This window comes from Delphinus delphis, chromosome 2, assembly GCF_949987515.2.
Source record: "Delphinus delphis chromosome 2, mDelDel1.2, whole genome shotgun sequence".
Taxonomy (NCBI): Eukaryota; Metazoa; Chordata; class Mammalia; order Artiodactyla; family Delphinidae; genus Delphinus; species Delphinus delphis.
The window spans coordinates 108,255,159-108,278,937 of record NC_082684.1 but is presented as its reverse complement, the minus strand read 5'-3'; the positions used below and the strand labels follow the sequence as shown (position 1 = coordinate 108,278,937).

The 23,779-nt window shown below is 46.1% G+C and overlaps 1 protein-coding gene across 3 annotated transcripts in view; it reads right to left on the bottom strand.

The window, feature by feature from the left end:
- The window catches only part of LOC132420748 (NT-3 growth factor receptor), a 279,278-nt gene that overhangs the window by 122,083 nt on the left and 133,416 nt on the right, over positions 1-23,779 (bottom strand). For all 3 annotated transcript variants that reach the window (XM_060005462.1, XM_060005463.1, XM_060005464.1), the window contains exons 10-11: positions 23,576-23,640; positions 22,660-22,762 (exon numbers count right to left, since the gene is read on the bottom strand). In XM_060005462.1, the coding sequence (XP_059861445.1) occupies positions 22,660-22,762; positions 23,576-23,640 (168 nt within the window). The remainder of the gene's footprint in view (positions 1-22,659; positions 22,763-23,575; positions 23,641-23,779) is intronic.

The following is a 23,779-nucleotide window of genomic DNA, read 5'->3' as shown; positions in this document are numbered from 1 at the left end:
TGGAAAAATTGTCTTCCACAAAACCGGTCCCTGGTGCCAGAAAGGTTGGGGACTGCTGTTTGTATATATACATGTGTGTGTGTGTATATATATATATATATATATATTTATATTTATATGCACTCACTTATACACAGAAATTGACCCTTGAACAACTCAAGGGTTATGGTGCCAACCCTCTGCACAGTCAAAAATCCCCATACAACTTTTAGTTGGCCCTCCACATACATGGTTCTGTATTCACAGATTCGACCAGCTGTGGATCATGTAGTACTACGGTATCTACTACTGAAAGAAATCCAAGTATAAGTGGACCCTTGCTGTTCAAACTCATGCTGTTCAAGGATGAATAGAGAGAGAGAGAGAGGGAGAGAGAGAGAGAGACAGATCTCCTAGTGGTGTGGGTAGGCAGACTAGAGTGTGATTTTTCTGATTCAAAAGAGTGGGCAGCTTTAATACTGCCCATGAGTTAAAGAGGCAGAAAGACCTTAGATTATACAAAGACAGAAACCTCCTCCTTTCTTTGCGTCAAAAGCCCATCTCACCATGACAGTCTTCCACTCTCTATAAAACCGCTGGGAGGTAAATCATAGGAGACAGTGACTTTCAAAGGCTCCAAGTCTTCAGTGGTCAGGCCGTAAATCTTTCCCACGAGAAGGTGAGGGATGCAGGCATGTGGCAATCCATCCACAGCCTCCCTTCCCCCACAGGGCCCCCGCCTAACCAGAGAAAAGGGGCTCCATCCCATTTAAGAGTCAAAGTACAGACAGAGATTCTAGATGCATCCCAGAGGCCCTGAACTCCATGCCACGGGACACCAATGGACAATTCTAGATTACAGACACACTTCCTATATACTTGGCTACTGACTTAGGTTTGCTGTGCTGCTGAATTTCCTCCCCAGTCTAGCCTGCCTCCTATAACGGACCCTCTCCCTCCCCAGCTAGCCAGATATCTGGAGGAACACGCCTAGCCTGCCTCCAATAGAATATCTTAGCTACAAATAACACTAACTTAGGATCGCTGGTTTCAACAAGACAAGGTTTGATGAGAGGTGTATGACACATATCCACCTTTAACACTGAAAGATGACGACTTTTTGTTGCATGCAGGTGTGTCAAGGAGAACTGTTGCATGAGATTCTTTCCAGCTCAGACATGGGTAGGTTACAGTTTATACGTAAAAGGTACTTCTCATCTCCTTTTGAAATCCATTCTATTGTTTCTAATGAAGATGTGCGTTTCCTTAGAAAAATCTTTGTCTTCCCTATTGCAACCTGAGATAGTGTCTCCATAATGTTTGGTCACTTATTCCTCCCTTAACACTCTTTCACGAGGATGAAAATTAGATCTGCTGGCTTGCCACTCTGCCATCAGCACCATGTTTTGACTTTGGCTGAGTTGCCCTTGACAGTCTCATGCTGTTACCACTTCCCAGCTATCAACACAGAAATTCAGTTGTTTTGAGTTGTGTGTGTGTGTGCGCACACGCGTGCATGCTCATTTACCGGTTGACTGTCCTCTCCCAGCCCTTTCTGCAGTCTGAGGCCCTGCATCTCCATACTGTACTGTCTCCTCATTCCCATGGCCAGCTCCATGCAGGGCTGGAAACTGGGATGCTGCAGAGTGAGGATAAAGCATTCCTAAACAGCTCAAGGGCACTGGCAGGGAGATGAGAAGAGAACATGGCAGGGGAGTTATCTACCTGGAGGGGCCATGAGGCCAGAGCCAAGGGGTCAATTCCTGACTCACTTGCCCTTTTAAGTTTAGAACACAGTTAACGCTGCTTCATTAGGTTGGGCTACTGCTTAGCCTGGGAGAACTCCTGGTTCTCACTCGACTCAATGGCAAGACTGAAATTTTCAAGTCCTGGCACTCTGGATGGACTGATGTCTCAACAGACACTAGCCAAGAGAAGACTGCAAGGGCTCTGATAACTAAGACTTCATTGGTCTTCCCAAATGACTAGGAAGGATCATCATACATAATTCAAACTGAGCTATGCTTAGAACGAGAAAGCACATTGCAGTGAGGCAGTGGAAGGGATGGTTACCACAGCTCCCCCCGTGTATGCTGGACATTGCCAAGTCCAGGCAACCGCCGGGGCTCTTCTGGGTGCTAGTGAGTGCTGGCCTGACCATCCACTCTTAATGCCTCAGAAACGTCCACCCAGAATGAGGGAATCATTCAAGGCGGGGCAGCTGACCCAGTCACTGCTGCCTTAGAGCCAGAGGGCTGGGCTTGGGAGAGGCCTTAGCGATGAGGTGGCCCAAGCAGTTGGCTCACTCTGAGTCATGGAAATGGGGATCAGAGAAAGCAGTGACCGCTCAGGCCACACAGCCACTCGGTACCAGAGGCAGCAGGAGGACCCACACCTCCCTAAACTGGTCTGATACTCTTCCACCAGCCCTGACACACTACTGCTTCCCTGGGTCTGCATTTATCTTTCTGTAAAATGAGAGCAGGGCTATATCTTTGCCCTGTGGTTCATACAGAGGTTGAATAAAAATAACTCCATCAAGTACTTTACGTTCATCAAAAGAAAGGGACCTCATGAGTGGAAATGCACATACACACATGCTCGCGTGCTGAAGCAATGCCTTCCTCCCACCTAGGAGAGCCCTAAAAACATGCCAGCGGCCATGTTTTTGCCCAGGTGGTTGTCACTGCACCGAGGGCTTCCCACGTGGAATCCCAGCTAATGCTCTCAAAATGGTATCAAGTCAGCGCTATACATTTACATTACAAATGAGGACAAATGAGGTTCAGAGAGTCTAAGGGACTCGCCCAAGACACACATCAAGTGTCAGGTCTGGGACTCCAGGTCCAGTCTTAGCCCAGAGCTTGTGCCCCCAGGCACAGCTTCCCGCAGCCCCCATCTCAACCCTTCAGCCTTTGCTGGAGTGTGTACATGCATACGATTAAGGATGCTGTCACTAAGATGACATGTTTCATTTGAGTGCATCCCAGCTTCCACACTGATTTCAGCCGTGTCCCTCAAGGCCTTTGAAATGCCCCACAGTGCGGGACCCATGATTAAGGACTGATGCCACTGCTGACAGAAGAAGCTTAGCTTGGCTACTGCCAAGCCTCTCATACCTGATGCTTCCTGGACAAAGCCAGGCTGGAAACACCCACAGAGGGAGCTGAGAGGAGCTGAGAAACTGAGAAGGCCTGGCTTGTGTCTTTCTTACACTCATTCACATTTTATAAATGCAGCCTTTGCCCCTTTGCCATGGAGCCCCAGGGAAAGTGGATTAAATTCTGAATGAACCAGATGAAATGTGAAAGCAAGCAACATGAAAAGAGGAAAGGAAGCAAGAAAGAAAAATAAGCTCTGCAGAGTACTGGAAAAGCTAAAGACATGGGTCTACTGAATGACATGGAAAGATGTTTAAGAAATATTAAGTGGAAAAAATAGGTCAAAAACTGTATGGATTGTTCAAGCCTAATTTCATTGAAATATATGTGTAAAATATAAATGTGAATATAGATATTTAGGTATATAGGTCGGTAGTTACATAGATCTGGGTGTATCTGTGTGTGTGCACATGTATTCACATCCAACAGTATTGTCACTGATTTTTTTTTCAGTATTTTCTAGATTTTCCATGATGGAGTTATACTCCTTTTATAAAAATTAAAATATAAAATACAAAATAAAAATAAAGGTGTGATCCCTGGGATCCCTGGTTTCCAGGGCCTTTGTTGGTCCAGAAAGACTCCAGAGGTGATGGCAGCCACCCCATCACACTGGACTCTGTCCACAACTTCACAGGCTCCCTGGGGAAAGCCAGGCACAGACAACAACCAGCTTTGAAAGCTGCCCTGGCCTCCCTGACCCAACTAGGGCCCATCCCAGGTCTGCCAAGAGCAATCACAGACACAGGAGCCCGAGTCCATCCACTGACAGATGGACACGTCCAGTTGGGAAGAATGGATAAAGTGTGCAGAATCTTCTGTAGGAAGTGGTGAAGTGAAAACATCACATACTCTGAGACCTGAACTCACCAAATAAAGTGCAGTATCATCACTAAGCTGGCAGTGGGAAAGGCCACCTGGGGCCCAATAGATCAACTAGATAGAGAAAGGAAAGCAACTGGGGAACATTCCAAGTGTAGACCAGTGGGGGAAACCAATGCAGGGAGAAAGTGACATCCTAGACATGTGATGGCAGGCAAGTAGGGGCTGGACCGAGGGGCTAACCATCACGGCATCAGGAGAAACCAACAGCACCCCATAGGCAGAAACCCTGGGTTTCTGCCTATGGATGGGAAGTGTCCCAAAGTATACTCCAGTCATTCAGAGAAGCCAAGTGTGTGAGTGAGGAAGCATGAGCCACCACCCCTACCTGCCAGGAGTTCAGAGACTACCCTGGGGCTGTGGACACACAGCACAAAAGAAAGTTCATTGCCCATCTCCCTCAACCTTTGACCTCTCATGATTCAGACCTGCTGATCTTAAAGGAATAACCAATTTATGCAACGCACACTCCTCTCAACTCCCATCTCCCAAGGAATTCTCACCCTCCTTACTCCACACTCCCTCTAATCTACCCTGACTCCCTTCCCCAATCCACTGACAAATCATAGGATATTACAAGGACAAGGGACCTTGGAAGACACTTAATTCAAATCCTTCTTATTATGGAGGAGAAAAGTGAAGCTCATAAGGTACCCAAAGATAAATTAGAGTACAGCCAGGGCTAGAACACAGATTTCTAAACTATTCCATGACACTTCCCAAAGTAAATATTGCAGGGGTCAGAAAATGGACTTGAGGGTCCGTTATGGAAGCTAGAGGCTTGCTAAGCCAAGTGTAGCTGACAGAACACCAGGAGCAGCCTCCCCTGGGTGCTGGTGAGAAATTCAGAATCGCAGGCCCTGCCCCAGACCTACTGAGTCAGAGCCTGCATTTTACCAAGATGCCCTCGTGCTGTCATGCACAGTAAAGTTGGAGACACCCTGAACGAGAGAATTCTCCCTCTGATCTACAGTCAGGCAAGAAAGAGTCCCTCGCTCTCTGTGCCCAGCCCACGCCTTACTTTTCCCCAACCCAAGAGAGGACCTGGAAATTGATGGCAATAAAAACCAAAACAACAACGCTCCCATTTCTGGTCAGTGGATGCTTCTCTCCTTATCCGTGGGGAGCCTCTGTGAGGCACTTAAATCTCTCCGTTAAGCAAATGGCACGACCGACTACACATGTAAGAACAGGTGGCAGATCACCTGCGAGAGCCCCGAGGAGCCGCAAGAGGGCTGGGTCATTAAATACTGCAGGGGCACAGATGTGGCAGCCGGCCCCCATGCAGCGGGGTGAGAACCGGGCCGCTCCATCACCTCACTGAAGGAGGGAGGGAAGAAGCCAAAACGGAAGGAGAGAGAGCCTGGTCCCACCCTCGTCTCTTGGTCCTTCATCCTTAAGCCAGATGATACCTGACATGAAACAAGCCACTCATCCTTCCTAAAGCTCATATGAGAAACAGGTCTTATTTGACAAGAATTTGTACGTCACAAGTTCACGGTGAAAAGCAAATGGGAACATATAAAGTGCCAAGCACAATGCCTGACACATAGCTGAGGCCCGATAAACAAGAGCTTTCCCTGCCATGTCTTCATCCCTCCATCCCTCCTGCCTCCTTCTGTCCCAAAGTGTTTGTACTCTGTCAGAAAGAGGCAGGGGAGGTCGCAAGGCAGGTTCATAGCCTTGGTTGCCCACTGAGATCACCTAGGCAGCTTTAGAAACTACTAGAGTCTGGGTCCCGTCCACTGAGATTCTGACTTAATTGGTCTGGGAAGCAGCCCGGCCACTGGAATTTGTAAAAGATCCTCAGGTTAATTCTAACGTAGAACCAAGGCTGCAAACCACAGCCATTATGGGATCTGTGGATTACTCGGTGCTCGTCTGAATGGAGCGAAAAGTCATAATTATTTCTCCCCTCACCACGTTCACTGAGTGATTACTACACAGCCAGGGACTAAGCTAATTGCTTTATATACATAATTTCATTTAATTCTCACAAAACCCTGTACAGTAAGAATTAGCCCTCTCATTTGTCAGCTGAGGAAACGGAAGTCCAGGATAGTTAAGGAGTCACTGTAAGTGCCCCAGCTCCCAAGCAGCAGAAGTGGGATTCGACCCCGGGCCTGTCTGACTCTAAGCTGTAACAGGCACCAGACGCGTGGCTAGGGAAGAGGTCTCAGTGATGCAGACGGAGGAAGGAGTCATACAATGGGTCTGATTCCACACAAGATGGCGGTTAAAGGAAGAGATGCAGAGGGAGAGGGTGGGGTAGGTAAACACGGTGTGATCTTAGGGAAGGGCAGGTCCATCCAGCATCTTCCTGTCCATGGAAAGCCACAGGGTAGGAGGAGGAAAGCGAGGCAGGGGAAGAGCTGTTAGCTGGAGGAGAACATTCCTGTCTCTAGCTTACAGGTAATCAACAGGCACCGAAAGAAAATATGCAGATCACATGCCCCATCACAGTAGCCACAAAACTGGGGGCGCCAGTGGACAGGGGAGGAGGGCTAGGCTCCAGCGCTGCAGAGGCAAAGCTCAGGGGGACCAGAGGACATTCACGCACCCCTCTGCCTGAGGCAGCCTACCGGCATTAATAAAGCTGTGTGAGTTAGCCCATCACTGTCCCTCTACTGGGACAGGCGAGCGATCACCAAACACTCTTTGAATAATGGGGCAGGATGCTATGGAAGAAAAGCACATGATGCTGAGAAGAGGGGTCACAGGGGCTACCCTGGCTCTGGGCGGCTGGGGCAGGCGTGGCTGGGCAGAGAAGACTGGGCTGGAACAGGAAGGAGGTGGAACTGGGAACCCACGAAGCTGTGGGGTGGGGAGCCTTTGAGGCCGTCCAGGCGGAGGCACTGTGGCCTTAGGGAGAGTGAAACACTGAGGAAGCAGAGGCAAGGCCCCCATGGCAGGACTGGAAATCCCACAGCAAGGTGAGGCTGGGGAGGTAGCAGAGGGCCCAGGCAATGCTGGGCCTGGGCTGCTCTGTCGGGCATGTCGGCATCTCTCCTAAGAGCCAGGGGAAGCCTGGAGGGTCTGGAGCAGAGAACGGGACACACGAGCAAATTTCCATTGCAAAGTATGACTCTGATCCTTAGACTGCAGTGTAGAAAACACAGCAAGAGGGCCAGGTCCAGAGGGTTGTGGGAAGTCTGCTTAGAAAGCTGAGGTGGGAGCCCTGGAGAGAGTGGAGGGGGCAGTGTACAAAGATGGGGGGCAGGGGGCGGCTTCAGGGTCTATGTAGGACGTGACACGGACAGGACTGTGTCAGAGGGCTGTGTCAGAGCAGGCAGGGGTGGATGGCGGGGACTGGAGGAGAGGTAGGTGCCAAGGATGGATGACTCCTGTATCTCCAGCGTATGGGACATTCACTGTGACACAAAGGATGGGGGTTTGCCCCTGAGTACAGTTTGGGGCACGATGGCCAAGGCATCTATGGAAACTGCTACTTTCTCACCTCTCTCAGCCACCTCATTGAACCTGGGCCAAGCTCCCCACTATGACCTCAGGTAGAATCTGGAAGTGGGGTTTCTGCCAGGTGTGCTACACTGTTTCTGGGAGTTGTATACTTGGAGAGACAGAGGAAGAGACAGCAGAAAGCAGTGGGGGCTGAGATTAAAGGGCCACAAAAGACCCCATTAACCTGCAGCCAAGTGTCCGCCTGAGGCAGGATAAGCAGCTTATGAACTGATAAGAGGAAAGTATGCAGCTGTTAGCTTGGGGAGCTTTTGTCACTGGTTTGTGAGCAAGCAGGAGGCTCTCAAGATGATGGAGGGAAGGAAAGGACCATCTGTCAAGGGGTCTCTGCAGCTCTCTGGGATGGGGACCCTCCAAAGCTCTCAGCGGCCCTGGAGCCTCTTCTATTCTGACTTTCAAAAGCAAAATCGTGGCTTAGAGCATGCAGCCTTGGAGTCAGACAGACCCAATGACCCTATCAGGATTCTCAAAATTCCATTTTTTTCATCTGTAAAACTCAGGATGATAATATTGATCTCAGAGCATTCCTGATTATCAAAATAATGGCAAGAATTATATAATTAGCTATTTGGTTGAGCAGTTACTATGCTTTGGGTACTGGGTTCTAGGTTATGGGTTCTGTTTTATATATATTATCTCAGTTCACCCAGTGAATACGCCAAGTCTTCAAGATTTTATGTAATGAACCAACATCTCAAGGCAAACTATGCTCTCTCAAGACAGCAGCTATTGTGGATAACCAACAATGACCTACTGTATAGCTCAGCGAACCCTGCTCAATACTATGTAACAACCTAAATGGGAAAAGAATTTGAAAAAGAATAGATACATGTATATGTATAACTGAATCACTTTGCTGTGCACCTGAAACTAACACAACATTGTTAATCAACTATACGCCAATATAAAATAGCAAGTTTAAAAAAAAAGATGGTAGTTCTTGGTATTTTTATTAGAATAACCTCAGAGGGTACTGGCCCACCCGTATTGCTGACTGGCAAAGCCATCAGGCTGAACCACCAGCCTCAGAGGCTGACCCTAGCTGAAGGGATTTTGCTTCCCCTTGAGTCAGGGAAGTGGCAGAGGCTCAGGCAGGCTGGGGTAGGGAGATGGGAGGAGGAAAGCAATGGCCCAGATGGCAAAAGGCCACCTGCTGGCCAGCACCACTGTTCCCTCTTGTTCAGCCCTGCTGCAGACTAGCTGGGTACCAGCCTATCTCCGTGGGCTCCGAGCAAGGTGAATGTTTAGCATTAGCCATCTGGAAACTTGCACTGAGGGAGGGCCACAAGAAAGTCTCCTGATGGACTTCCCTGCTGGCACAGTGGTTAAGAATCTGCCTGCGAACACAGGGGGCACGGGTTTGAGCCCTGGTCCGGGAAGATCTCACATGCCGTGGAACAACTAAGCCCGTGCGCCACAACTACTGAGCCTGTGCTCTACAGCCTGCAAGCCACAACTACTGCGCCTGTGAACCACAACTACTGAAGCCCACGCGCATAGAGCCCATGCCCCGCAACAAGGGAAGCCACCGCAATGAGAAGCCCACGCACCGCAATGAAAGAGTAGTAGCCCCCGCTCTCCGCAACTAGAGAAAGCCCGCCCGCAGCAAAGAAGACCCAACTCAGCCAAAAATAAATACATAAATTTATTTTTTTTTAAAAGTCTCCTGATGCCCACAGAACCTGGCAGATCCCAAGACTTCCCAGGACTCCACTCTACTGAGGTATCTGTGAGGTGCAGAGTGATCCCAGGACTTGTACTACCACGAAGTACAGAGCTGTGACTATTCCTCCTTAGCTTGAAAACTTAGAGGGACCTGGGGACATCTGAAGCCCTGAGAACAAATTTTGAAAACATTCTATCCCAAAGGCTAGAGAGAAATAGGACTGTAGCATTACAACTTTCCTCCTCAGCTTTGCAGACCTGCCATCACTGATCACATGTCCTTGCGCTAATCACTTTCTTTCAATTCTTATTCTTCCTTATTCTTTCAATTGCCTTGCCAGGATAATACCGATAATAGCTACTGTGCAGCATTGTCTTAAGGTTTAGTATGTGTCTGAAAAAGTGTTTGGCATATAATAAGCACTCTATTAATGATCCCTATTTATAATATGACCTGTTTCTTCATATATGAAGAGTTCTTGGCAGGCTCCTCCATCTTCTGATTAATTTTTCAGGGTACTAGGTCAGTCTAAACCAGGGATCTGAAGCTATGGCCCACAGGCCAAATCCAGTCTGTTACCCATTTTTGTAAATAAAGTTTTATTGTAACACAGCCAGACCAATTTATTTACAAAGTGACTACAACAGCCGACATGAGTGATTACAGCAGAAACGATATGGCCAGCAAGGCCTAAAATACTTACTATCTGGCTTCTTAATGAAAAAGTTTGCCAATTTCTAATTACACTGAAGTTTCTCAAACATTAATGAGCATCACAATCACCCAGGGTGTTTTTTAAGAATACCAATTCCCAGGGCCTACCACCAGAGCACTGGATTCAGGAGACATGGCCCAGGAACCTGCATTTTAATCAGCCCCCATCACCATCAATAATTCTGATGCAAGTGTCCCAAGGACACATTGGAAGGAACCCTGGTCTGTGCAATCAGCAATGCTAAGTGACACCAGAGCCCCGGTTGTCCCCATGAAGGGGCAGATGGAGCCTAGGTTGGGAGAAAGTCAGCACTCTGCATCTAGTAAGGAGGTGCATGCAGCCTGTGCCCCCTTTCCCCAGCAGCTGCCTGCTTTGTTTTAAAGTTCAATGCAGAAAACTTGGAAGACAAAGAAAACAAAAGTCACAAAGGATGAAATAAAAAAAGCTTTCATAATCCAACTATCCAAGGATAACTATCATTTATATTCTAACCTATCAGTCTATATGATCCCAGTATTTTTCCCAGGTATATATATGAAAATATTTTCTCTTTATTTTACAACAAAAACAAATGGGCAACTGTTTGCAGTCTTTACTCACTGGAAAATACATTAATATTTCGATAAACGGAAAGCATTTCCTCTAAGATCAGGAATAAGACAAGGATGTCCACTCTTACCACTATTATTCAACATAGTTTTCGAAGTCCCAGCCACAGCAGAGAAGAAAAAGAAATAAAAGGAATCCAAATTGGAAAAGAAGAAGTAAAACTGTCACTGTCTGCAGCTGACATGATACTATACATAGAAAGTCCTAAAGATGCCACCAGAAAACTACTAGAGATAACCAATGAATTTGGTAAAGTTGCAGGATACAACATTAATGTACAGAAATCTCTTGCATTCCTATACACTAACAATGAAAGATCAGAAAGAGAAATTAAGGAAACAATCCCATTCACCATTGCAACAAAAAGAATAAAATACCTAGGAATAAACCTACTTAAGGAGGCAAAAGACCTGTACTCAGAAAACTATAAGACACTGATGAAAGAAACCAAAGATGACACAAACAGATGGAGAGATATACCATGCTCTTGGATTGAAAGAATCAAAACTGTGAAAATGACTACACTACCCAAAACAATCTAAAGATTCAATGCAATCCCTATCAAATTACCAATGGCATTTTTCACAGAATTAGAACAAAAAATTTTACCATTTGTATGGAAACACAAAAGACCCCGAATAGCCAAAGCAATCTTGAGAAAGAAAAACAGAGCTGGAGGAATCAGGCTCCCTGACTTCAGACTATACTTCAAAGCTATAGTCATCAAGACAGTATGGTACTGGCACAAAAACAGAAATATAGATCAGTGGAACAGGATAGAAAGCCCAGAGATAAACCCATGCACCTACGGTCACCTAATCTGTGACAAAGGAGGCAAGAATATACAATAGAGAAAAGACAGTCTCTTCAACAAGTGGTGCTGGGGAAACTGGACAGCTACATATAAAATAATGAAATTAGAACACTCCCTAGCACCATACACAAAAATAAACTCAAAATGGAGTAAAGACCTAAATGTAAGACCAGACACTATAAAACTCTTAGAGGCAAACATAGGAAGAACACTCTTGGACATAAATCACAGCAAGATGTTTCTGACCCACCTCCAAGGTAATAAAAATAAAAACAAAAATTAAAAAATGGGACCTAATGAAACTTAAAAGCTTTTGCACAGCAAAGAAAACCATAAACGAGATGAAAAGATAACCCTCAGAATGGGAGAAAATATTTTCAAACAAAGCAATTGACAAGGGATTAATCTCCAAAATATACAAATAGCTCATGCAGCTCAATATCAAAAAAACATACAACCCAGTCAAAAAGTGGGCAGAAGACCTAAATAGACATTTCTCCAAAGAAGACATACAGATGGCCAAGAGGCACATGAAAACATGCTTAACATCACTAATTATTAGAGAAATGCAGATCAAAACTACAATGAGGTATCACCTCACACCAGTCAGAATGGCCATCATGAAAAAAATCTACAAACAATAAATGCTGGAGAGAGTGTGGAGGAAAGGAAACGCTCCTACACTGTTGGTGGGAATGTAAATTGATACAGCCACTATGGAGAACACTATGGACATTCCTTAAAGAATTAAAAATAGAACTACCATGTGACCCAGCAATCCCACTACTGGGCATATACCCTGAGAAAACCATGATTCAAAAAGACACATGCACCCCAATGTTCACTGCAGCACTATTTATAATAGCCAGGACATGGAAGCAACCTAAATGTTCATCAACAGATGATTGGATAAAGACAATGTGGCACATATATACAATGGAATATTACTCAGCCATAAAAAGGAACAAAATTGGGTCATTTGTAGAAACGTGGATGGACCTGGAGTCTGTCATACAGAGTGAAGTAAGTCAGAAAGAGAAAAACAAATATCGTGTATTAACGCATATATGTGGAATCTAGAAAAATGGTAGAGGCGAACCTATTTGCAGGACAGGAATAAAGGCACAGACATAGAGAACGAATGTGTGGACACGGTGGGGAGGGAAGAGGGGATGGAATGAATTGGCAGAATGGTATTTACAATCCCATGTGTAAAATAGATAGCTAGTGGAAACCTGCTGTATAGCTCAGGGAGCTCAGCTCGGTGCTCTGTGAAAACCTAGATGGGTGGGATGGGGGTGGGGGGTGGGAGGGAGGTCCAAGAGGGAGGGGATATATGTATACGTATAGCTGATTCACGTTGTCGTACAGCAGAAACTAACACAACATTGTGAAGCAACTATACCCCAATTTAAAAATATGTATACATATGAACACGTTCACATGTCAATAAATATTACTCTCAAATATCACTCTTGATATTCAACTGTTAAAAAAAGAATGCAGTAAATACATACATGTATGAAATCATCACCCTGTACACCTTAAACTTACACATTGTTGTGTGTCAAATATATCTCAATATAGCTGGAAAAAAGAGAAAAAAAGAATGCAGTAGATCTCTATGAACTAAGATGAAATAATCTCAAAGATAGTTACCAAAAATAATGTGGTCCAGAACAACGTGAATACAAGCTGGCATTTGTATAAAGGCAACGGGAAACATCTCTCCTTTTATAGCACTGACTATCTCGGCAAGGATACACAGAACCTCTAAATAGTTATTATCTCAGAAGCAGGAAATTAGGCACATTGAGAGTAACTTTTACTCCATTATCTTTTACATTATTGGGCTTTCTTACTATTTGCATGTATATCCTTAAAGAAATATTAAAAATTTGCTTTTAAAAACTGTCATTTCTCTTTCTTTCTTTCTTTTTTTTCATTTTTTGGCTGGGTGACATGTGGGATCTGGGTTCCCCGACCGGGGATGGAACCCACACCCCCTGCATGGGAAGCGCAGGGTCTTAACTACTGGACTGTCAGGGAAGTCCTCAAAAATTGTCATTTTTAATGTCTTCATTGAAATTACATCATTTGTATGAACCACAGTGTGCTCAACTAACCATTTATTAAATTTAAGCAATTCTTAGTGGATAGAGTTGACTGTATAAGTCACAGTGGGATGAACGCCCACACACATCAATATGGGCAGCCATTGGTGATCACTACCTGAGGTTAAATTCTCAGAAGTGGAGTTTCTGGGACATGGGATTCCTCTGATTTTAGCCTTTTAATAAAATTTGCCAAACCACTTTCCAGAAAGGCAGGCTCTGTCCACACACTTAGCAACAGCAAACGTGAATGTCCATTTTCCCTTTCGCTCGGATGGCCCCTCATTTCTGACAGTGCTTCTCTTTAGAAGGCCTCCAGCTCCAAACACAGCCCTATCAGGCCGGCGTGTCCCCCAGACGCCCCCCACCTCCAGCCCCGCAAAGCAAGCCCAGGCAGTGGCTGGGACGATTGGAGCCATTTCCTCACATCATGGCCAATAACAGTACTCAAATCCTGCCTGCTTTTCTTAAAGACTAAGCCAACAATGGGGGTGCCCCCTGGCACCCCTCCACTGGCCCAAGGCCAGCCCACTGAACTCAACTGATTTGGAAGGATTCACTTGGAAAGGTAGTTCCTGGAACTACCTGGGCACCCTCCCCGGGGCTTCATGTCAGACCTGCTGGCAGACAGACCGATGCTGGCATTCTTCTCCCCCACCTGGGAACAGGTGTGCATCGCTGTTACAGCACAGAGGCCCCTCTGAACTCAAGATCCCCGTCAGGTAGGGAGGCTCGGCATTGCTGGGACTGCTAAGGAAACCGTTCCAGTCTTTGGCCAACTATGCAGTTCTTATTCCACAGTCCATTGGGAGGGCAGGGCAGGTGTCCAATGTAAATACCACTGGAGCGGCAGGACTGAGGAGAACAAAATTCCAGCCACCAAGAGCAGTGCCTCTGAGGCTGGCAGGTGCCCTGGGCCTCCACTGACTTAACCCGCTAGGCTTCCTCCACCAAACAACATGCCCTGATCCACTTCAGGGCCTGCCAAGCCCAAGCTGCTCCCATTTCCTGTAGCTCCCAACATTACCTCCAAGATCAGCTATGGGAGGAAGAGGAAACGGGACGTGGAAGTTTCTAGAAGAGGAGAGGAGTGCCTGCCCAGCCACACAAGGGACTCTGGGCTGGGAATGCTGCACGCCCACTGACTGCTGGCCTCCCTGGGGCTCTGTCTCCAGCCCTTGTGTTGATGGACCTCACGCTTGTGCTAAGATCAACAGAGGCAGCAGGCCTTACAAGTGCCCTTGTGTGGAAGGAGGTGGCAGTTCGCTATGAACCAAGGAAGCCACTGCAGAACTGCTTTAGGAAAGAAGCAAGGCTTATTTATCCAAAGAGGGTAGAACTAAAATTGCCTTAGAAGTCGTGGTTCTATTTTGTAATCGTATAGTCATATTATTCCAACTAGCAGAGTCAGGGGTTGAGGCCGGCTGATTTTGCTAATGGTGCACAGGAAGAAATGGAACACAGGGATGTGACCTAAGTCCCCAGGTTCCAGGCCTGAGGTTTTCACTTCGTCCTTTGTTCCCTGAACTGTGAGCCCCGGAGCAGCATCCTCTGGAAACTGGTTAGAAACACTGACTCTCAGCCCTTCCCCAGAATCTGCATTTTCATAAGATCCCCAGCATCTCCCAGGATTCAGTGCAGTGGTTCCTAAACTTTAGTGAGCATCAAAAATCTCCCCCACTTCACCCCAGGTCTGACCCAGTGGGTGTGGAGTGATCCCAGGCATCTACACATTTCACACGGTCCCAAGGTGACCAGATACACCGGTCTGCAGACTGCATACATGACCTGGGCCACTAATTAAATGCGCAATTGCATCTTGGCCTTACACCGCTGGTTCTCAACCTTGGCTGCACAACTGAAATCACCCGAGGTGTTGAAAAAAGCATGCCCATGCCTAGAGTTTCGCCTCTAGAATCGGATTTAATCAGCCTGGGGTGCCACCTGGGCCGAGGGAGTCATACAATTTGACCAAGTGATTGGAATGTGCAGTGAAGATTGAGAACCATTGATTCAGAGTGACCTCATTTAAAACCTGGTTTTCTTGATCACCAGCCACATGACATGGGGCAATTTAACCACTCTGAGCAGCTTTATTGCCTTTACAATGTGGAGAACAGCCACTCATCAGGACAAAATACTATAAGGTATATTAGACCTTATATGCCTACATGTGCCTATATGTGTCTGGCACACAGTAGGTACTCAATAAATGCCCATGCCCCCTATTCTCTTTCCTTGCTATGATTAGAAGTGAAAAATCAGCTGATACTCTTATCTTTACCCCAAATCCCAGCTCCTCTCTGAACAGGAAGCATAGAAATATCGGTTTCCCTCCTCACCATTCAGGAAAAAAATGAAGGCGCTAGGGCTTGAAACCACGTTGGAATGTGTATTCAGGGAGCAGAGCTGGCTTCACGGGCCTGACCCTAACTCCATGCTCAGAAGAGCCCCATGATTGGGGTATAAGTCTCTGCTGTAGCTGTCCTGCAATTCTAGTGCTTTAGGAAGATTTTGCACTGGGTCCCATAAATTAGGTAGCCAGGCCTGTCAGGAAGAAAGCTTGTCTGGAGACCAGTGCAAGGATGCCAGCAAATCCCTCTCTGGCTTGTGGCAGCAGAACTAATACAAGAGAAAAAAATAAAGGGGTATGCACCAGAGTGACTTGGTGAATCTCTCTCTAAACTAAACATACGGGGGTATCAGGGAAGGGAGGAAGAGAGGGTGTCACTAACCCTCTAAGAGAAAGAGCCAGGAAGAGACCAACCGGAAGCTCTTCTCTTTCCTCGGGATGCTCTGGGGCTGGAGGCAGTGGCAGACACCACTGGTGGCTGAGCCCCAGCCGGATGCAGGCTCCCCTTTCTCCTCCTGCAGGATGCTCCTTCCCCACCCCATCCAACTCGTCCCCCATGATGGATGCACAGCACAAAGGGCAATGGGGTGAGGAGTAGCTGGGGCCAGGGATTTGCAGCAGTTTGCTTGTAAACCTCAGGGCCTGAGGATAACAGCAGTCTCAAAATTATGTTCAAAGAGGCATCTTCCACCAGGAATCCCAAGCACAGGGTCATTGCCAAGGCCAGGGGTAAGCTTCCTCCCTTGCGTACCTCAATTCAGAGGAGGAAACAGCAAAGGAAGTCAAGAAAGAAAAACAAGCAAGAAGGAAAAATAGACTTATTTCAGGAAGTCAGGAAACCCAAGTCCTCCACTCAGTTTCACTTCTGCCTTGCTCTTGGCTTCTGACGCCCCATTAAATCAAGGCCAGATAAGTGTATTTCTCAGGGCAAAAAAAGCTGCCTTATCAGTGGCACTAATGGTGACCTCATCCAGGGTCAAGGTCACCTTTCAGTAGTCTCAGAATTCTCTATTTCTACCCCACACTCATTGTATCAATTCCCTGGCTCTGTGCTCACGGCTATAGATACAGGGACCCTCTATCCCAGCTGAAGAAGAAATGCCAGTTAGAGCATCAAACATTAGGAGGCCAGGATCCCAGCCCTACCTCCATCCAGCTGGAAGAAACCCTTCTCAGTCCAATGTTCCAAGGTTAGGAGAGCGGGCAGAAATGACTCCTTCCCAAGTCTAATCATTCCCGTTAACCGAGCAGTTAAGCCAGAGGGATAACAGGGCCATTCAACGCAGGCAGCCACCCCCGAGATCTTTTGGCAGGAACCAATCAGTCCCTCCAAATCTGACTCTGACAATCTACTTGGAGAGAAGTTACCATCTGTTTATGGGGAAAAAAATGTTAATAACCCCCAATCATAATCAAATAGGCAACCACTTTAAGTACCTATTAGCTGATGCTAATTCACAATGCAACAATCCTGGAGTGCCCATCCACGGGCCCATCAGGGGCACCAGCACACGTCCAACCACTAGGATGGACGGCAAGCAGATGAAGCACCTAAGGTATTACCGGAAGCCCAACCAGCCTTTCTAGACTCCTGGCCTTCCCAGCCTTCTTTCTGGCTTCTGCTGCCTTGCCATGCAGTCCCCAACATGTCCAGAAAGAGACAGAGGAAGTCCTCTAAGCCTGGGAAGCAAGACTCCTCCATCAGCTCCCACCTTTTCCCCAGGCCAGGTGTGTCCCAGCTTGAGAAAAGAGGATTAATAAGAGACATGTTTGAAAGCCCCTTTGAAGCAGGACAGCATTCAAAGATAATTAGATAAAGTATTGGAAGAGCAGACCTGATTTATTCACAATCTGTCTTCCTTTCCCAGACCTTCCCAGGCTCTCTGCATACAGCACGCAGGTGGGAAAGCAGGCCAGCATTGCTCTAGCTAGCCGTGCATTTTGGCATGCCATTTCATTTCTCTGCGTCTGCTTCCTTACCTGTACAATGGGGACATTAGCCTAATAAGTCTAAGGTCTGTTTCAACTCTAATAAACCATTATTCTGTTTCCTCTGTGACAGTAAGAGGGAGCCAAGAAGTATGAAGTTCACTCCCACAGTATCTCTGATCTAGACGTCTATAAAGATGCTTAAGAGGTAGTCAGACAAGAGAGACCGAATAATGTATGCCCTTTTTACAGCCTGCAAAAACCCCACACGTTTGCTTCTTTCTCCATTAAATAATAATGATAGTCACCTTATATGAAAACTATAGGGCATGTTTAAGTATTTAAAGACACACTAGCATCTTCTACCTGGTTATTGTTCTAACAACCACGTGAAATAAAGATGGCAGATGCACTGTGGATGTTCATGGTGGGGCAGCCAAGACCAAGGAGTTAGGTCATTCTATCGATAGTTGCCATGAGAAGTGACTGAGAATGCAAGGTAGAACGTCCGTTCTAGAACCCACTCAGCTTAACCAGACTGAAAACCAGAGCAGGTCACCTCCTTTCTTGGGCTTCCTATGCCTCAGTTTCTCATCTCTAAATAATGACACTGCAGGGCCCGGCTAGATCATTGTCACGATCTTTCAATGTCTAATTTTAAAATATTATATGAGGATGAGCATGGAATAAATTCTAAGCCATGTCACTTCCAGGCCCAGGATGCACCGGCACAATATAATTAGTTAAGATACTGACATATTTTGATATATTTCTGTCCCTCCCAGTAAACGACCCCTGCCCTGAACCTCCCGACCACCCACCACTCAACCACCCTGTGATCCAGCATGATTATGAGTTAACACCCGGCACAGCAGGGAGCCCCCGGGTGCCGGCTCCAGCAGGAGGGCAGTATGTGCTCTGACTGGTCAGTGCCCACACCATACCAAATACTTCAGGATCATCCTGCCACTCTAAAGCATGGGGCTTCATCCACAGCTCAAAGAAAGCCCACTGGACACTCAGCCCCATTTTAGAACCTTTGTGATTATAAGAGAAGATGAGCTCGAATCCTAACCGTCCACAGGGCAGAATCCTGACCTCTCCCCAGGCCGGAATTTCGATCAACTAGATGGCAGTTGAAAACAGTAAAAAAGTGTCTGAGACAACGCATTTTCAGTTCATTTCTATAAACTCTGGTTAATACATTCCACCTCCATAAAATAGGTCCCCAGTGGAATTCCTATATGTACCAACATGGAGCGATCTCTAACACATGACAAGCAAATAAAGAAGATGCAGAAGGGTGTTTAGAGTATAAACACATTTACAAATTAAAACATACACAAAGTAATGCATCTTGTAAATGTATTCACATATGTAGACATATATATGTGTATGTATATATGTATATCTTTCTTCACATCCTGTACCTATCTGTGACCACTCTTGGGAGTGTTACAGTCTTTAATCATGCTGTTTAAAACTCTCGGGACACAAGCTCTCTCATCCACATAAAATTTATTAATAAGGTCTATAAGAGACAAATATACTTTTGATTGTTTTCTAGATGTCTATGAATAAATGCAATTGTGATTTGGAAAAAACAAACAAAACAAAACATATATATATATACATATATGTAAGTAGAACTATAAAATTGAGCTGGTTACCAGACTTGGCCACTAGGATTGCCATAGAGTAGAGGCAGTTGCTAAGTTGGCAGTCTGCAGGGTATGGGATCAGCTGGGAGAGAGCCATGGCGCGAAGGGTGGGTGTGCAGAGACAGCAGAGAAGGAGAGACAGAGATACAGGGAGAGAGACAAAAACAAGTGGATTGATGGATGTACAGTGAACTCAAGCTAATGACTGCCTGTGGAAATGGAAGCGGAAATGGGACCGGGGTGACAGTTAAAGCCATCTTAGTTTTATCAGTAATAGGAATAAAACATTAGATGCAACAGAAGACAAAACAGTAACAGCTGCTTATTCTAAGTGACAGGAATATGAGTGTCTGTCATACTAATGTCCGTATTTTTCTATATATTTTTTTATTTCTCAGAAGGAAGTTCATTTTAATAAGTCCTCCTCATCCATACACTGTGTTCCAGGCCCTCAGATGTGGAGGGTGGGAATTATTTATGAGTCTCCCAGATCATCTCCGCTCCACCTCCACTGCCCAGACATCTCAGATTTCCAAATGAGCCCTAACTAGCCCATTACTGATTAACAAGCTGTGCTTGTTTTCTGAGTAAAACTAAAGTCATTCATTTCTAAGTTCAGAAACAATTTGTCAAAGACTGTGCAAAGTTTCAGGCATACTCAGCTGAGTGACTGCGGGTTTCTGCAACAAGTCACTCCTGGTCTAACAGGACAGATGATGTGTGAGCAAGATGATGACAGTGCCCCAGGATTAGGGTGGAAGAAAAGCATTTTTACTAAATATTGTGTGGGACAAAAGAGGGCATGATTAAGTCTTGGGAGGTCAGCCCTTCCTGGAAGGACAATGAAAGAAGCTTGGACAGGCTTATACACAAAGAAAGAAGAAAACTACAACCACAGGGACCCTTTTAAACGTCAATTACACACAGATCTCAACACTCAGAGCAATGCAATGAGGGAGGTGGTATCATTCCATCATTTTGAAGTTGTGGGAATAGAGGCTGTGAGAAGTTAAGTAACTTTGCCGGAAACATAGAGCAATTAAGTGGCATCACAGATTTTTAACCCAGATTTGAAAATTCAAAGCTGAGGAACGGGTGGCTCTGAAGAGATGGAGGTTTGCCTGAGTCAGATTTGGGGGACTTCTGGTACACGCAACTTTGCTCTTTTTTCTGGACTGGGAGACCCGCTGCTAATAAAAGATCAAGGGTGTATGCAGCCTAGGGCATTTGCTGTTTCATCCTAAGATGAGAACTAAATACAGTCAGGCATAACAAAGATCAGAAAGATGCAGGCTTAATTCTAAACAGGGTCAGCCTTGGATACAACATCTTATCTTGCCTCTCGCTCTAGCCAAACTTCTTCAGGTCACCTGACTTTAAATTAAGGAATATTTCACTTCCAAACTTATGGATGTTTGGCGCAACCAGGGCCAATGAAGGCAGCTCAGCCCGGGAGAGGGGAGTGGGTGTTGGGAGAGGCTCCAAGGACAGCTGAGGGGAAAGCACCACGCTGGGTGCTGCCTAATTCATCCGACATGGGGACACGCTCTTCCAGAAAACAGATGACAATTAAGAGGAAAAATCTGCTTGTTTGGTGGTGCCAGTCTTGTTGCAGGGTCTCAGCTGGTGGTGTGCCTCTCCAGGGGAGAGCAATAATGCCCCGTTTTCCCCTTTGGTCAAGGCCCTGCTGTTTCCTTAGGTGGAGGGAGGAAGAGCTAGGAAAGTTCCTCCCATGGTAGGAAAATTTTGCACAAGTACTAGTGCCAGGTCCTCAAAGCCAGGAGCCCAAGGATGATGCTAAGACTGAAGGCTCAGAGCCTGCATGGGGGTCACTGATCTTCCAAACCTGTGAAGCCCTGTTTGGCCCGTGGGGTACTGGTAGATAAAACCTCTCCAGCCAAGGTGGCTGACCGTGGTCTCCTCTTGTTTAAGTCATCTGGCTTCAGGCCAAACTTCTAATATATAGAGAAGTTTTATAATTTGCCTTTACGTGTTATTTCTCTTGGTCAAAATATTTCATTTGCTTCAAGAAAACCTGGTTTGCTCTTCTGGGACTTGTTCAGCTTAACCAAGAGCAGAAAGAGGCAGGAGGCTTCTGGGAAGCCAGACAGTCCTTCCCCATGATTTCTGCCTTTCTAGTTCTCTATGGCTATCCCTTGCTATATATCAGTGTTCTAAACTTGTAGGGTGGTCACAGACTCTTCTGACAATATAACAGAAGCTATGGATTAGTTCCTTCCCAACCCCGCCCCCTGCCACCATGTACAAACAATTAAACATTTACATATAAGTTCAGGGGACCACTATCCCTGTGAATCTCATTCATGCTTTCCCCTTAATTCCTGAGCCCCCAGGTCAAGACCCCAACCACAGATACCAGTTCGTGTGCAGAAGTCATCGAAATTCATCTTTCTGGATCCCATAATCTCACCAGAAGACTCCAACCTGAATCTTTGCTCAGGAACCTGACGGCTTGTCAAATACTTCATACTCCCTCCCCACCCTTCTCCTATTAACATCAGCCATAAATGGAAACCCCAGCTGGGAGTATATCTTGAAATTCAAGTTTCTGTTTAAGCACTGGTATCCAGCCTCCCTTGCGCCATTTGGTCAGATCCATCCTGGGACCAGGCAGATGGATGCTAATTCACCACATTAACCCCTTTTGTGCCAGCCCCCTTTTCCCAAGCCTTGGTGGAGAGCCACGTCTCACATTCCACCCCAGCTGTAACGGGGTTGAGTACTCTGTGTTGTGGAAACTGGCCAGCAGATTTAGCAATCACGTTGCTCTTGGCATCCATTCTGGAACTCTGTGTAGAGCTACGTGCAGAGATACCACGCATGGGCAACCTCTCAATGCCACAGTCTACCATCCTACATTTAGTTCTGCTAATACCTTCTCATCACAACTCCAAGGATGGGTGCAGACAAGAGAAAAACCAAGTTACTCAAACAAAGAGTCCTTTTACCCACCAAAAATAAAAAGAAAGGTAAGTCCTCTTCATTTGCCCTCAAATCCAACTTCTTTCCCAAATCATCCTCATTGTACCAGCCCAGTGAAGCAATGTTTTTAGTCATTACAGAAAAACCAGGTGGTCCACAGTTTGGTCCTCACACCAACACTGCCTTCAATCCATCACTACCAATAATAAACGTGTAGATGGGAGTCTCTACCAGGGCCACTTAAGCCCACCACCCTGAAGCCCTCTCAGAGAGCAAAGAAATTAAAACAGCATCTTTTGATCAAAAGGAGCCATGTTTCCCCCATGAGACCCTCGCAAATGAAAATTCCACCTTACCCTTCATTCCAAATTTGGACCGTCGACCATACTTGTTGATCATGATAAAGAGAACCACCAACAGGACACAGGCAAAAGCAGCAAGTCCAACGGCTATGGATACCTATTGGGAGCCAAAAACAGACAGTCGAGCAGTTACAGAAAACCGGAGTATGAAGTAACACGCATGCTCAGATGAGAACATCCTATTACAGTAGCAACTGTAGCCCTCCCAGAACTTCAGTGAACTTCAGAACTTCTCAGACTGAGTAAAGTCTTGAGAAGATGTAATTTATGAGACTCTAAGAACATCAAAAAATAAATTACCCAGACTGATTAGAGAAAGTTCCATGATTCAGTGTTCTGAGCCCTCTCATCTGGGGACCATCCTAAGAGATGCAGGAGGAAGCCCAGAGATGCTTCTGCCTGTTGTTCCGTTGTGGTTTTAATTAGCAAGCAAATCTTGCATCTTCACATTGACATTCTTTGCATAATATTCTTATCCAGGAGATTCTAAAAAGACTCCTTTCCTTTTCTCCCCAGAGAAACCTCAGGCTCTGAGAGCGGGAGGTGGGGTCACCTCCCACTCAAGAAGATGCCCTGGGCAACTCTGACTTTTGTAAAAGTCTGTACAGTTAGCAGCCCCTTCGAATCAGGCCCAGCTGGCTCCTAATGGAGTGGGAAGTTTCAAACTGTTCTCCTCCCGAGCCCTAGGGCTTAAAGCAGATCCTCAAAGACTTCCTCAAACAATGAATTATTCTCATCAAACAAGGAAGGTTTTAACCACCTGAAAGGAGGTCATTCATCACGGCTTCTCTATGCCACGTATGCTAGAGTTCCAAATAAGGCAGTATTGGGAAAAGTTAGCTACTAAAACAGAAGCCTGAAAAACTACTGCATCAGTAAACACCTTCCTCTTGACCAAGGAGTGACTCACCCCAAAAGTGTCTTCCTCTGGTTTATGGGTCACAGTGATAGGAGGGGTGGGGCTCACTTCGTAGACTGAAAACCAAACATAAATAGAGAAGAGTAGTTAGCTTCCTGGCCACGAGAGCCTCAGCCACGGTCCCTGCCTAACTCCCAAGTCCTCTTGAAAGTTCTTGCTGGAGAACATCCCCTTGAAGCTAGACTCTGACTGCCT